Here is a 15,905-nt window from a genome sequence, read left to right as displayed (position 1 = left end):
CGTATACATACATCATCGTTTAGGTACTAGAGCGTGTACACACAACAATACAAATAATATACACCTTAACGTGTAATATGCAATAATAAATATTGTGTATAGCATTTCACGCGTAAACTCGGCGAAGGTTATTGTAGGTAATATACCTCGTGTAGAAAAACAGATCCGTCAATAACTCCGGTATATGGCAATGGGGTTGCAGAACATACACAGGGTGCGGTCAGGGTGCGGTGCGCCAAGGGCGGCGGACGACTACAAAGCGATGACGTAAACGCACGCTGGAAGAGTAGCTGTACATATATATATACGGGCGATTGAGAGGGATCGAGTAGTAGTAGTGGGGGAGTGAGGCGCTGACGAGAGTGCCGCAGCAGCAGCGGTGAAGGAGAAAATAGGCTTATCGGCGGTAAGGGGAGAGGGGCTGCTGCCGGGGAACGTGTTGCTGCAGTATAACGATTACGGCCTCAGCAGCCCGGCCACGATATATACGTAGCCGCCGCCGCCGCCGCCGCCGCCGTCACCGAAGCGTATAGTCCGCCGCGAGAGCTTTTCTTTTTCGTTTTCCGCGTCCGATTATATTTACGCGTATAGGTATGGGCGTACTTACGTATTACAGACACCGCGCGCGTTTAAACAACAATAATAATACATATGTATTTATATATTAGTATATATATATATATACCTACGTAATACCCGACCGCTGTAATAATAATAACGAAATATAATTTAATATCGCGGCGAGAAAGGATATAGAAAGCTGGCATATACGTGATATCGCACGGTTAAAAAAGGATAAATCCATCATCTGACGCACCTGCGTATACACACACACACACATTTACATTATATAAATATAATATATGAAGGTGGAAAAAAAACCGACGACGACGGATTTGTCGTCAAATAGTGAACGAGTGGGAAAGCACACCCCCTCCCCCGCCCAGCTCACCAAAAACGACCGTTGTAAGCTGAGAGTGTATATATAGTGTTTTACCATCGAAGTGTGTGTGTGTGTGTGTTTGGTACACGCGCGATCTGGGTCAGTGAGTCACGCGTACGATTGCGGTAGGGCGTGCAGCGGTAGCTCTATACGATAACGACGGCAACAGCGGCGCACCACCGGCAGCGGCGGCGACGACGACGACTACGGATTTGTTTTGCCTAGTTTTTTTTTCCTACCGTCCTTCGCCGGTTAATACGATCGTAACGATCAACGAGCGCGGACTAACCGCACATATCGCTAATCCATAATAATACGTATTATAATATTATTTCCAAATACACGTCTCGATCGACTGCACGCGCGATGACCAGCGTTTCGGAAATACTGTCGTACGACTCGTCGGCCCAAGACGATTACTATCAAATGTTGGGATGCGATCAGACGTCTACGGTGAGCCGATTACGCTATACTTATTTATTACATTAAAATAATTTATCAATTCTGCATTTGGTATGCAACAATAATAATTAGTCCTTACCTTTGTTTTATGAGATAAAAAGGACTTGACGCATTATTGTTGCCAATATTGTCATTATTATTGTTGTTGTCTATAATAGGTACCGTGTATAATATGTTGTAAATACATAAGTTTATAACCCTGTATAATTCTCAGCACTTATAAACTGTGTACGTGCACCACGATAATAAACTGACCGTGCAAGTTTTTCCAGGATAAGAATTATTATAGTATACCCCACTACGTACACCATAGCGCATAGAGTGACGACGCGCGAAGATAAAGCGTGCCAACCACAATCGAGGTATGAAATCTCGAGTGTCGAGTGCGGATTGCGTGCTTGTTAAAATATAATATAACATCTCGTCACTTACGATTGCAGTACACATTAACACGCGTGATATAATATTGTGTACACAGGGTGAATCACCGAGAATGCTCACATCCCTTTTTATCCTCGAACAACACGTTTATTCAAATTCTGATTTTTGAAATTTTTAAGTACTCTTAATGAACATATTTACAAATGCTTAGATACCATTCAAGTATTATTCTACGGTGACAAGAACTACAAAGTTATTTTTCATATGAATCTGTCCTTTCTTACTATTGATTATTGTTGGTCAAATATTTATTTTGAAAACGTTTGGGAATCAAAATCTAATTTCGAAATTCTGAGTTATTAAATCTTATGTAGGTACTATGATCTAGGGACAATAGCCATTATTAATAATAAATAATGATTCTACATAAAGTATAAAATAGATCTAACGTTTATATTAATAATTGTTAAGTTTTTATAATTTTCCAATCATAACCCCCACATTATTTTTGAACCTATAAATTATCTTTTTAGTACTTAAATTTTAATTACATAGAAAAATACTCGTTAAAATCATCTCCTTGACAATTTATATTAAAAAAAAATTAGTCTTTAAGTATAATTGAAAATTCAAAAATCAAAATTTGAATAAATTCATTGTTAAAGGATAAAATGAGAGAGGGAGCATGCTAGATGAATATGTCAGTATATATCTAATATATTTATACATAAACTTATAGAAGCAAGACATTATCGGTGGCCGATAAATTACTATAGCTATATTCGTATTATAAATGGACGCAATAATGGTCCGCCGACGATATCCCGCTACGTAATGGGAAAAGGTCGTAAGGATTTATCAAAAGGCCAGCCATACCTGTGCGTGTATGCGTATATGTATATGAGAGCTTGCCACCTGCATACTATTGTACATTTGTACGGTAACAGCGGCGGCAGCGGAATCGGACAAAACGATATAATTTTATCATAAATATATATGGATAGTAAACGTATATATTGTCGAATCCGGCATTAATTTTATAATATCATATTATTACACAAACGTAGATATAACTTGAAAAATACATTCGGGATTAGATACTACACCGTATAACACCGATACATCTATACCTAATGATGATAATAATAATACAATTAATTAATATGACTAAAGGTGAATTAAATAAAAAAAAAATATAATGTACTTAAGCAAATAGAGATGATATACCCTTTTAATTGTATGCATTTTAATTATGCACGGTTGGGAAAAAACTACTACGCGACATACCGACATGTTAATCCGGTCACTCTTCACTGTTTTTAATGGAAACATAACAAGCGCGACCAGGGTCACTGCCATACTATTATCGGTTTATATAATATAAAACATAATAATTAATATTATATAGGCCGTGTATTATCGTGTATAGGTCGCATATCTTCGTCGCATATCGTCTATTTTTGAGTAAAAGTCCACACAAACACTATACATGTATTTCGCATATTATTTCGTAATTAAAGTGAATGTCGTCAAAAAAAAAAAAAAAATTGTAATGTTATTACGAAATTATAATACATACGGGTTCGGTATATACACTGCTAGATTAAAACAATAAAACGTCACCACGACAATTACTAAATGTTTTTGATGGGTACTTTTTTTTTTTTTTTTAATTGATATCGAACAAATAAAATATAATTTTTTGAAATATGTATATGTTAAAAATTCTTTGTCTACATATATACATAAAACATAATATTTACTCTTGTACGACATTTTGAATGTTTTAATTAATATCGATCATATAGCTGCTATACAGTCTTGATTATCTATTTTAATACAAACATTAAGTATGCACGTAAAACATTTTTTTGTATTATATAATAATAATGTACACTGTACATATTCTGCAAAAAATTAATTTAATTTGATAAAAATTGCAAATATTGTATAATTTTTTATTTTATACAGTTTATTCGTTGTACCGTTCATTAACTATCATTCATTTTTCCTTCAAATAAATATAAATTTATAATTTAATAAATTACGATATTAATAACACAATAACTACATATTTTATTGAATTTAAACTTTGTTAATAAGTACATTTTTTAAAACAATTGTAGCTAAGAAAAATACTATGTATTTTTCCAAGGTCCGCTCATATTTTTTTTTAAATTAATATCTTCGACAAGGTCTTATCTGTAGAATGATTTAGGTGATTTCGAAATTTATTCTGCGTAATTCAAAATGTTACTTTCACCTATAATGAAGTTTTAGTAATTCGAATATAATATAATTATAATATTCTATTCTATTTTAAATGCTATTATGGTTGATAATACAAGTATATAATGACAATAACCGTAATTAAATAATAAAATATGTCATAATAATCTATGGTGATTAAATATAGTGTAAAATAGTTTATAATTTGTTTTATTTTTTCGTCAATAAGATAATGAATGTTTAAAAAAAAATTGAATGGTATAATCCAATTTTAAATCACTTTCAAGTTACAAATACAACAATAATATTATCTTACTGTTAAGCACACATTATTATAAGTACCTATTGGAAAATTTAAAATGTATTATACCATTCAACATTTTTTAAATGTAAGTATTTTCATAATTTTGATTGAATCATTAATACAGTTGATAATACGTAGATAATTTATAAATCAATAATAATCAGAATACATTGTAGGATCAAATATCAATAATGTGTGTACCAAACTAGCAACATGCTGTGCAGGGTTATTTACCAAGCATACTCGCCCTTTTTTCTGTTTAAAGTGTCCTAGCTATGTCCAAACTTCAATTTTTTTTTCAAATGACACCGTTTCTATTATAATATAAGCTTTTTAGCGGATAATTTTTCTGAAAATGTCGATTTATCAAAATTAAAATTTTAACGAGTAGTTTTTGAGTTGCTTAACTTTGTATAATAGCTTCATGACAGTAGTTCTAAAAAATATAGATGTTATCTTCTTAATTATAAAACTTTAATAATTAATATTAAATCGATGTTTATAATTTATAAAAATAGTCTAAATATAATAAATATTTGATTAGATATGACTTCTATTTCATATTTTGTAAAACCATTGTTAAGGACTTAACATAAACTTAATATAATACCTACACAGTTTAATAACTGAAAAACTACTAATTTAAATGTTTAATTAGGTACATAGTATCATACGAACATTTTTAAAAAACTTATCCACTAAATAAATTAAAGTAAAAAGAGAGAAGGGATTCGTTTAAAAATTATAAGTTGCAATTCAAGACACTTTTAAAGTAATAAAAAAAATCAAAAAAAATTATTTAAAAATTCCAAATTGAAGACTCAAATAAATTCATTATAAAACAAAAAAAAAACCGGAGTGAGCCTTGAATATGTTTGGTGAATCACTCTGTACATAGTAAATAGACGCAGTTCAGCTGTAACTATAGTAAGTATAATAGATACATTTTAATATTAATTATAACCCAATGTTTTCTTTTTGTACATCTGATGTCTGGTATGATACCACATACATAATAAATATTAAATACTATTAATAATATTACTAACAAACAATATTCACAAATATTCGATTTTTAAATTCATTTCTGAGGTGCTCCAAAGCTGTAAAACATAATTCTACAAATATTGTTTAAAAGCACATTAGAGGTTTTGAGGTCTTATAATTTCCCACTATATACGGTCAGACCACATAATCCGGTACCTAACAGCCGAAAAGCAATTTGTCCAAATGACCGTATACCAAACATTCACTGAATATACGCATTATGCACTATAACGTAATGTTTATTCATGTTTTCAAAATGTTATAAAATAAAATTAACAAAGTAATTTAATTACAAATGTGGATTTTTAGACTTGTAAGTTATATACATGTATATCATGTATATAATGGAATACCTGGTTTAAATCTTAAATAATTGTATATGTATTAAGATTAATAAGATTATCGAGATAATTATAATCACCAATGAATTTTGAACCTGCAGTTAGATTGAAGCTCTAGAAAATAAAAACATTAGGCCTCCATAATAGTTACATGATTTGCGCGCAATACAGTCTGCAATAATGTCGATATAATAATTTTTGCTGATTAGGTATTCCAAATAACTGTTATTAATATAATTGTTTTAATACCAATCGAATACATTATAAATTATAATAACCCAAATACCCAATCTCTCGGTGTAGTTCAATTTACACACGATTATTATTGTATAAATCAGTCTACCACTTAATTATATATCGACATTATTTATTTACAAAAAAAAAAAAAAACAAATATATTAATAAATTATATTATCAACTATACTAAATAATAAAATTATATTTTTATTTTTGTTACTGTGCGATTATATAATGCATTGTTCGTCGTGTGTAGGTACTGTTATATAATATTGTACAAACATAGTAATATGACATTTTAAAAATAATTTACCTATATTTAAAATGTGAATCGATTTTTTTTTTTTTTTAATTAATTGAGATTTAATAAAAATATTAACTATATTAACTATAACAAAATTCATAAACGATTTAATTAAAATTGATTAACTAATGATAATACGATTTATTTTTAAGTGTACCTATCTATAATGTTTAATTATTTATGTTTTACAATATTACGCGGTCAGTTAATAAACTTCTTATTTTTGAATGGTTATTATTTATTTTACTTAAATTAAAACTGCTTCGGTAGGTATATACCTAAATGTAAGATATGTCACTACACCCACATGTGTTGTCTCTTTTTTATATATACAAATACAATATGGTAAATTTTCGTTCAATATAATTCATTTCATGTTACGGTAGCTTTAATGTTAGAGTAAATTTACCTTTTATCGAGCTTAATGGTAAGTATATTATCCAGGCGAACGCAGATTTGTATTGATATTACAATTTTAAAGTTAATTATAGCTATGTAAAAATATTAAAATTTTAAAATGCTCATAATTTGCATTAAAATTATACTATATATTTATACTATTAATAAAAGCCTATTTGATAACAGATAAATTTACTCTAATATTAATAGATAGGTAAGATTAATAAAGCTACAACATAAAATCAATTCTGCTGAACAAAAATTTGCCGTATTTTATACGTCATGTAAAATGAAGACAAATGACAACACATGCGGGTGTGGCATCCTCTTAAATATATTTTGTATGTACAAAAATAAATACTTTGAACCTTTTCAATATACTTATATTACATTTGATTTTTTTTTTTTTACAACGCCTACTGTGGCCCATACCTTATGAGACTATAATAAAATTAAAATAGCCGTTGATATCAAAAGGTTGAAGACCTGTAAGCTGAATTGTGTTCTATACTTCTATAAATACTTAGTAGAAACTTACATATTGTATTGTATGTTTCATACAATATTAAACTTATCATAGATATTTGTCATAAATTAGAACAAAAAAGTTCTAAAAATCTACAGAATTCTACGTATAAATCTTCTATAAATCATTATATTATTTGGTTGACAAAATAATTTCCTTTAAGCTCGACGATGTAAAGATGTTCACACTGAAATATTTTGCATGAAAATAATTTCAAAAGAATATTTTATTATATTTTTTTTTTCAATGAATGAAACATTGAAGTGTTATAAAATACACGATAAACTTATAAGATACGACACCTGTTGTTCATTCATCAAATACTTGGTATAGAGCATCTTTCGACTTTTATTCAAAAACGGTTTGCTTTTGAGCGCTCTGTTTATTGAGTGGACAAACTGAAATCTATTGAAACTATTTATATACTTAAAAAAAAATTCAAAAGGTAAAGCCATACGCTTTTCACGTTTAGAATATATACATACCATTAATATTAATATTATTATTATTTGTACCATAGGGTTATACGACAAAACAACATTAACACACAGTTGCACGCGCTACTGAAAAAAGTACAATTGAATCTAAAAGTTAACAAAACTCTGTATTATTGCGTACACAATACACGTAGGTACACACTGAACTACAGTATAATGCTAATTTTACGTAATATAATGTATGTCAATTCGAGACAATACGATTTAGGCCTCTGAAAATAGACAAAGGCCATAATGTATGCATATAATGTACGTAACTTCGTCGGTAAGGTATATAACACTCGCGGGTTTCCGTCTCCTGTATATTTACTTATATACATATAACCCGACAAAGCACTGTTAGTAGTTGTCTATATTTACCACGGGGTTGGTAGATGCACACAATTTGTATATTATGTTTTATTGAAACATCACCGACCATTATTGTTATCTCGCACCTATATCACGTTGGCTTGTAAAATTCACTTAAGTCAAAAGCCTTTATTATACGAAATGTATAATAGGTACATTATATTATATGTGCATTACCTATTTGATGACGTTTTATAACTATAACACAGTTATACAACTCACTCAATTAGATACATATTTTACTCTGCCGACGATGTTCATATTATATACGCAACACATACCGTCACATATTATTAATATTATTATTGATTGCGAGACGCCAAAATGAGATATTTTTCACTTTGTAGTCAATTTATCTAAACTAGGTTGTCACTAATATCGCGGAAACTTCAAACAGACGTGTATAGCTACATATAGGCAATTTATTACAACGGAAAAGTAGGTTGGAAAAAGCAACACCTGAAACCGTTCCACAATTTAATTATTTACGCTGAAAGCATTATTAATAAATTACGGTTGATAAATTAAATTGTTGGATGTCCAATATATGAGTGTTCTATGTCCGGTGTTTTCAACTAGAAAAAAAAATAATTAAATCCATAATACAGGAAAAAAAAACATTAACACTACGTTAATTTGTAGATTAAATGAATAATATTTTAACCGATGTTTTTCCGCTAAATGTATAAACACTTTATTGCGATTCGCAGTTAATGTATACGTAAAACATTATGTTAAACAGGTGGAGCAAATAAGCGCAGAATTCAAAGTAAGAGCTCTTAAGTATCATCCGGATAAAAACTCCGGCGACAAGAAGGCTGAAGAAACGTTCCAGAAACTTAATGTAAGCAATAACGGGCGTTCGCGCCTCATTTGATACGTAGGTACTTAATATTATTACCTGCTGTTTTTATTATTATCGTGTTCGAATGATATATTCGCGTGCGTTATAGGAAGCCAAAGAAACGCTGTGCGATCCGGAAAAGCGGGCAACTTACGACAAATGGAAGAATAGCGGCGTGGCCGTTAGCTATAAAACATGGCTGAGCAACAAAGAACATTTCCAACAAGTACGGAGTGTGAATTTCAAATAAAACATGTAGTAGTTACTATAATAGTTGTAATGGTGTATCCGTTCGTGTTAAGCTAGTGTAAATTCGAGACATCAATAACAATACAGAGTTCGGGCGCGTCTATAAATATAAAGGACGTCGATTTTATTTTGTTTCGCTTTGCGCCTGTTACTGCTCAATAATACAGAGTGGGCTTAGGCCGTACATAAGTACTGCTACAGCACTCTATTATAAATACCATATGGCACTTATATACAAGGTGATTCGCTAAGCATGCTGATCATCATCCCCATTATTCATTTTAATAATTAATTTATAAATATCGTGTTTTATAAATGTTGAGTTTTTGTACTACTTAAGTTCCGTGATACAAATTATTTGATATCTCTGAACATTTTGATAAACTTAATTCAAAATTTGAACGAATAGTTTTTTAATTATTAAAATGTTGATGCTAAAGATAATAGTACTTAATAACGATTTTACTAATATATAAAATATATGAAATATCGGATCCATAAAGTATTTATCAAATTTAGATTATTTTTATAAATTGTAAAATATTGATATAATTATATTTATTAAAACTCTGAAATTATCATAACACTCAATAGCCCCTACTCCCTACATCTTACAAATCAATTATTAATAATTTATCATAGAACTTTCACAATAATATAATCCTTAGTATTTGCATACAAGATGTACAAAATTAAATAACTTAAAAATTACTCGATTGAATTTTGATTTTGATACCTCATTACCTCAATATTTTCAGAAAAATTATTCACCAAATACAAATTATAAAATAAACAGAGGATTTTCATTTGAACAATATAGAAGTTTGTATCTTCAAAAGACACTCCTTAAGTAGTACAAACAATCTCAAAATGTTAAAATATGGTATTTAAATAGGTATATTTAAAAATTCTAAAAATCAGATTTTGAATAACCACATTATTATTATAAAAGTAAAAAGGGATGAGCATATTCAGTGGATCATCCTATATATAACATATCATGCATTACCTAAATAATTATTTTATACCTAAGTAGTTTTGCTAAATAACATTTTCATGAGTGTATTTGCTGATTTAATTTACATTCTTTTTTTGAAGTTAAATAACCGTTTAAATGTCGTTATTTAATTATGTATTAGGACGAGTTTATATATTTTCCCTGGTAAACGTAACAGGAAAAAAAAATCGATTTATTTTACATTCTATAATATTATTTCTATATGTAGGTAAAAATGCCACGTATTCGGGACATTAATCAGTTTCTTTTACTCAAATTAAATAAGCAGCTCAAAAAAAAAACATTCGCGCTATATATCAGTAAACAGCGTGCTTAGGTTATTTCCGTGCGGGATAGTCATTTCAACATAAATATATAATACGCTTTTAAAATCGAGAACATATAGAAGTTACATTTCCACGCACTCGTCCAATTAATAAAATCTCGTTCACCATATCCCGTAGATATACTATAGATTTTTTGGGAAAACAATAAACTTAATCCGGTAACTGATTAGTAGCAGTTATTAAACATAACATAGTATACTAAGGTCTTAAGATAATAATTAATGATATTTAATAACGGTTTTACATAAAAAATAAAATAGATGTACCTAATATTTAGTCAAGTACCTATTTGTTGTTCTTTTTGACAATTTTTGGTTTTACATAGATATATTAATTATCCACGTATATTTAAATTTAATTCAAATTAATTAATTTTAATTACTGCAATTTTTTTAAATACCACCAACTAATCTTCTAAATCTTTTATCCTGGACCACTATCCGTAGACCTTAAACTCGAAGTTTGAAAAATCAGAAACTACTTATTCGAATTCATTCTGATTTTCATTTATATACTTCAAGATAGATAATTTACTCAGTGTATAAAATAAAAATATATTTATAATGGCTATATTATATACTGTATTTGTTTTTTAAATACATAATATTTATAAGCAATCCAATAATTATTGAATCCTAGGCAATTACAATATATTTTATTAAATGCTTTAACCTAGGTACTTTAATGTTTGATTGCAATGAAAATTATTAATATCGTATAATAATTCATTGTTTTCAGTCAATGCACTGGGCACAAATGAATACCAAAGACAGAATGCTTCCGGAAGGTGGTGAAGGGGCTTCGTCTTCAATGGCGTCCAGGAGAGCATCTGAAGGTGGAGTGAACTTAGGAGCCAACAAAGTAAAATGGGATGCCAAGTCTAATGCAGATATTATTAACAAGTTTCGCAATTACGAGATATAAGTCACGTAGATATTGTCTATAAAAAAAAAAAAAAAACATTCCTTCTTCGTCGAATAAATACTTTTATCGTGATTTGATATACATTCATATAATTTGTACTTATATATACTATAATATACATATTATACTGACTCTTATAAGACACATCTTTACCCGGAGGCCTGAGAAGTGAAATACGTAATAAGTTTAACTGCACATTAAAATTAACAATATTACTATTATTATATTTTAATTACGCTTACTTCTAAAAGGGTATAAAATGAAACTTTTTAGGGTAAAATAGAGTGAATATTTTTTTCTTCTCAGACCTTTGGGTACATATTCAATCGATTGAATCTTCAAAAAATGTCTCTTCTAGTTATTTCAAAACACAATACTATTCAACTATTGTCTAGTCGATAAAGAGTAAATGATATTTCACGTTCACAATAATTAGTTGAACGCTATCTATTTTGAGTCTAGTAGATTACGTTACTCAAACCTAATTAATGTAGTTTGATATCCATCTCGCAAAACACAAATTAATATTGTAGCATCGGGGAATTCTACGTTTCAAAGACGTAGGTAATACTAATAATAATAGGTATAATAATATGATATGTTATTATAAATTTAGAATATTTCAGAAACAATTAGCTAAGATGCAGTGTATACAGTACAATATTGATAGTATCGTGTTCTAATTCATTGTATAATTGTAATTATATTGTAACAATTATACAAATCGTACCTATACCTATTATTTTATAAGTTATCGGTGTCATTCGTTCACGCCGATGTAGTTGTATTACTATTTATTACGGTTACCTATTTACAATAATATCATAAAACTAAGCTTAGTATATTAATATACTTGACTGTATTGCCATTTCGGTGAGATATTGTTTCTCAAATTTGTAAAAATAAAATAAACGGATAATGAATACAAAACCCGAAATGTGTTGTTACTGGTTATACCTATTCCCTTCGTAATTATTACGTCTGTATGCAAAATACGAGTCTGTTTTATAAAATGATGATGTATCGTCATTCGTCATCTCTCAATGTTCATTGTATTTTTATTTGAACTAAATAACCATGACTAAGTTTTTTTACGTTTTCAAGAAAAAAAATAGTTAAAACTGATGACAATAATTAATATACTGGTTGAAGACGAAAATGAATCTCACTCAATTCTTAGGTACTGATGTTAGCGTTAGCCTAACACTTACTGCAGTCTGCAAGCATCGATGATAATGAACTTGAATTGACTGAACCGTGTTGTAGCAAAAATTGAATCTGATTGATATGAATACATCATTGTCCGATACTAGTGACAAAAATGAATCATATTCTGATATTGATGTAACTGGTTTAGGTAATTTGATATCTGGACCTATGTAGCCATAAATTAAGGTATGAAAAAAAAAAGAATAATTTATTAATTGCATACAACATAGGTATCCACTACCTAACCTACCTATTACATTTACATATTTACAGTAAATACAATTATACACCTAATACAGTATTATAGTGATATATACATATACATAAAATATTTACAAATATAGGTAATGTATAGATTATATTATTTATTTATTTCATGTTTGACTACAATACTACATTTTATTAAAATTAAAATATCCTAAAAATGTAATACTTTGTATTTGTTTAATGATAACCATATAAACAGCCTTACTAATTTTTATTTATCATAAAAATCCTTAAATGTTTTTGGTTCAATATTTAATATTTTGATCCATATTTTTCCACAAAGGTTTTATAAATTTTTATAATATAAAAATATTTAAATTATATCTGCTTGACAATATATTTTTAATTAAGTTTCTAGAAATGTGTCAAATATACAGAAAGCAATAGATATTGTTAAAGTTGATGTCAATAAAAATCAAGAAACACATGGGAATAGTAAATAAAATTTGAGTTTAACAATCAATAACCACAAGTTTAAATTTGTATGATTTGTCACTGCTCAAAGTGCCCGTAGCAAATTTGGAGGAATTGAATAAACTCGAGGAGGATGCAGAACAAAAAAAAATATTAGTCGAGTCATACCGTTGGCCAGCTTAGATCGTACGGTTCGATAGCTCCGCGCTGGTAAATAATTTTCTATTATACAGTATAATTATAAATTATTAGTTATCATTCGCTTAACAAATAATGATGAAATGCTGCCTTCTAATGCATGGATGCCATCAGGTGTCGTGACCCTATCATATTCCCAAATATATTTATCTTACTCAAAATGTCTCCCCGTTTCTACTTCAACGCCAGAAAAATCTGTTCTGTCTTAAAAAGAATAAAGACTTACCACCTACCTAAAAAACAGCATGAAAGAGGTATGTGTATAAACAACTAATTCAGATTTCATTTTATTTATTGAATTGTTTGTCAAAATCGTCTCAATGGATTGGTACTATTGAGTCGTTACTGAAGTATCATCATCAAGTCAGATGAAGTATTGGATGGAATGGCTAAGAAGCCGAGAAAAAACTTGGTGTTATCATGAAAATATAACATTTTGATTCAAGTTACAATTTTGATGTTAACCTCAATGTAATTTCCTATAATAATAGGTATCCTCTGTAAAATTCCTATCTATATGGAACTGGACCTTCCCTATAGAAAATTCCTGGCTACGGCCCAGTAATATATATAAAAAGTTGAATAACAACATGTACAAATGTACAACCAACATTATTACATAAATGCAGTGGCGTATCTAGGATTTTTTTCGAGGAGGTGATATGACCAAAACTATTTAGCACATTAGGGCCAGGCCACCAGGGGGACAAATATCTAGGTTATCTATAAATCTCCAACCTAAAAAAAGGGCTCGGGGGGGGGGGGGGGTGATATATCAATATATCACCCATATCACCTACGGTAATACGCCACTGCGTAAATGCAATTATATTATATAGTACGATAATAAATGTTATCGAATGTCATTTTTCTGGAATCCAAATACGTTTAATACAATAATAATTTGCTTATATAAACATTTATTAGCGGCAGTTGTTGGTAAAATATTATTTTACAATTTTCAAAAAAATTAACAGATAATTATTAAAACAAATAATAGTAAAAAATAATAACAACATTTTGAATACATTTTTGGGGATCTAATGAAATATTAGGGGGGGGGCTATGAACGTGGCCGTTATAAGAAAAAAAGTGACTTCATTAACGATTTATATACGTTTATAGATTCGGCAACACACCTATAGGCTATAATAATTATAATAATAATTTATAATCTTTCGTAATTCAAAACTTACTCCTTCACTTAGATAACGATTAAAATGTAGTTTTAAAAAAATGGTTTTTCGAGACCTATAATGGTAGTAAAGTAAAAAATCACAATTATTATTGTTTTAAAAGAAAGAGCGACTGTTCTCGTACTAACCTATTTTGTAATTGTCTTACAAATACCCTTTATTTTTAAAAATACATAAAATTAGTTTTTTTTTTAAACTACCAACAAGTAGCCGTGGATAGATCTCCACAGAACCTTGATTTATCTAATAATATCTTTAATACGTTATATATAAGTTTATAATTTAATAGTAATCCAATTATAATATTATAAATAATTGTGTTCTTAATAGAGTTTAAGATTTCTTTTTTGGATGTGATATAAAGTTCGGCTTTCTACTAAAAACAACAATGTTTAACCCCCCCCCCCCTTCCTAAGAAATCCTAATTACGCCACTGTGTACAATAGATGTTGAGGAAGTAGGTCACTGTAATGGATGAATCGCGGACAAAAAGTAAGCTTTAAAATAGTTGGACAAAAAGTCCGGATTCAATTTTTATAGTCTGACAAAAAGTCCGAGCACATTTTTAGTGTCGGAAAAAAAGCCCAAAAATACAAAATATTTTATATACCTAATTAATATTTATTTTAAAAATTTAAAAATGCTATACACATTACACGTGTTATTATATTTTTGTATAACTAACAAGAATATAATGGAAATCCACTATAGTAGTATAGTTAGGACAGTTAGGTACCTATATAATGACAATTTTATATTTTTTTTATTATAATTATAATATACTATTTTTTTTTAGTTTTAGTTTAGATTGACGTGTTTATAAATAAAAAAAAATTCATTGTTTGTTAAAATATATTTAGTTAAAAAAAAAATTTGATTGTTCTAATATGTTGTAATAAATTAAATAATTATAAATGAAAATAAGAAAATAGAAATAAATATAATAATAGGTATAATGTGTATGAAATAATATAATGTCTACAAACATTTTAAATTTTTAAAATAAGTATTAATTATATAAAATATTTTATATTTTCGGACTGTTTGTCGGACACTAAAAATGTGCTCGGACTTTTTGTCCAACTTTTTTTAAAATGAACTTTTTGACCGATTACCGTAATGCATATGTTACATTTTAATTCAATAACAAAGCATTGATGATTAACGATTCTCAACGGAAACGGAGTAGAGCCAATATTATTAAATATACATTTTCATATCGGTATACGTTTTAAAATT

General features: G+C 28.8%; 1 protein-coding gene across 1 annotated transcript; it reads left to right on the top strand.

Annotated features, from left to right (window-relative positions):
• The first annotated feature begins 1,054 nt into the window (after positions 1–1,054).
• On the top strand, positions 1,055–12,319 carry LOC132930245 (J domain-containing protein). Its single transcript, XM_060996003.1, has 4 exons — positions 1,055–1,396; positions 8,764–8,865; positions 8,975–9,091; positions 11,197–12,319. Exons 1-4 carry the CDS (start codon positions 1,310–1,312, stop codon positions 11,380–11,382), a joined length of 492 nt encoding a protein of 163 aa, XP_060851986.1. The 5' UTR covers positions 1,055–1,309; the 3' UTR covers positions 11,383–12,319.
• Positions 12,320–15,905: the final 3,586 nt, after the last annotated feature.

The sequence above is a fragment of the Rhopalosiphum padi genome, chromosome 4, assembly GCF_020882245.1.
Source record: "Rhopalosiphum padi isolate XX-2018 chromosome 4, ASM2088224v1, whole genome shotgun sequence".
NCBI lineage: Eukaryota > Metazoa > Arthropoda > Insecta > Hemiptera > Aphididae > Rhopalosiphum > Rhopalosiphum padi.
This window is presented reverse-complemented; position numbering and strand designations above follow the sequence as displayed.

Bases quoted from the DNA above. Each gene is read 5' to 3' on its own strand.
- LOC132930245 (XM_060996003.1), top strand. From the start codon at position 1,310: ATGACCAGCGTTTCGGAAATACTGTCGTACGACTCGTCGGCCCAAGAC. The intron at 1,397-8,763 runs GTGAGCCGATTA...TATGTTAAACAG, and splicing joins GATGCGATCAGACGTCTACG to GTGGAGCAAATAAGCGCAGA. The intron at 8,866-8,974 runs GTAAGCAATAAC...CGTGCGTTATAG, and splicing joins AAACGTTCCAGAAACTTAAT to GAAGCCAAAGAAACGCTGTG.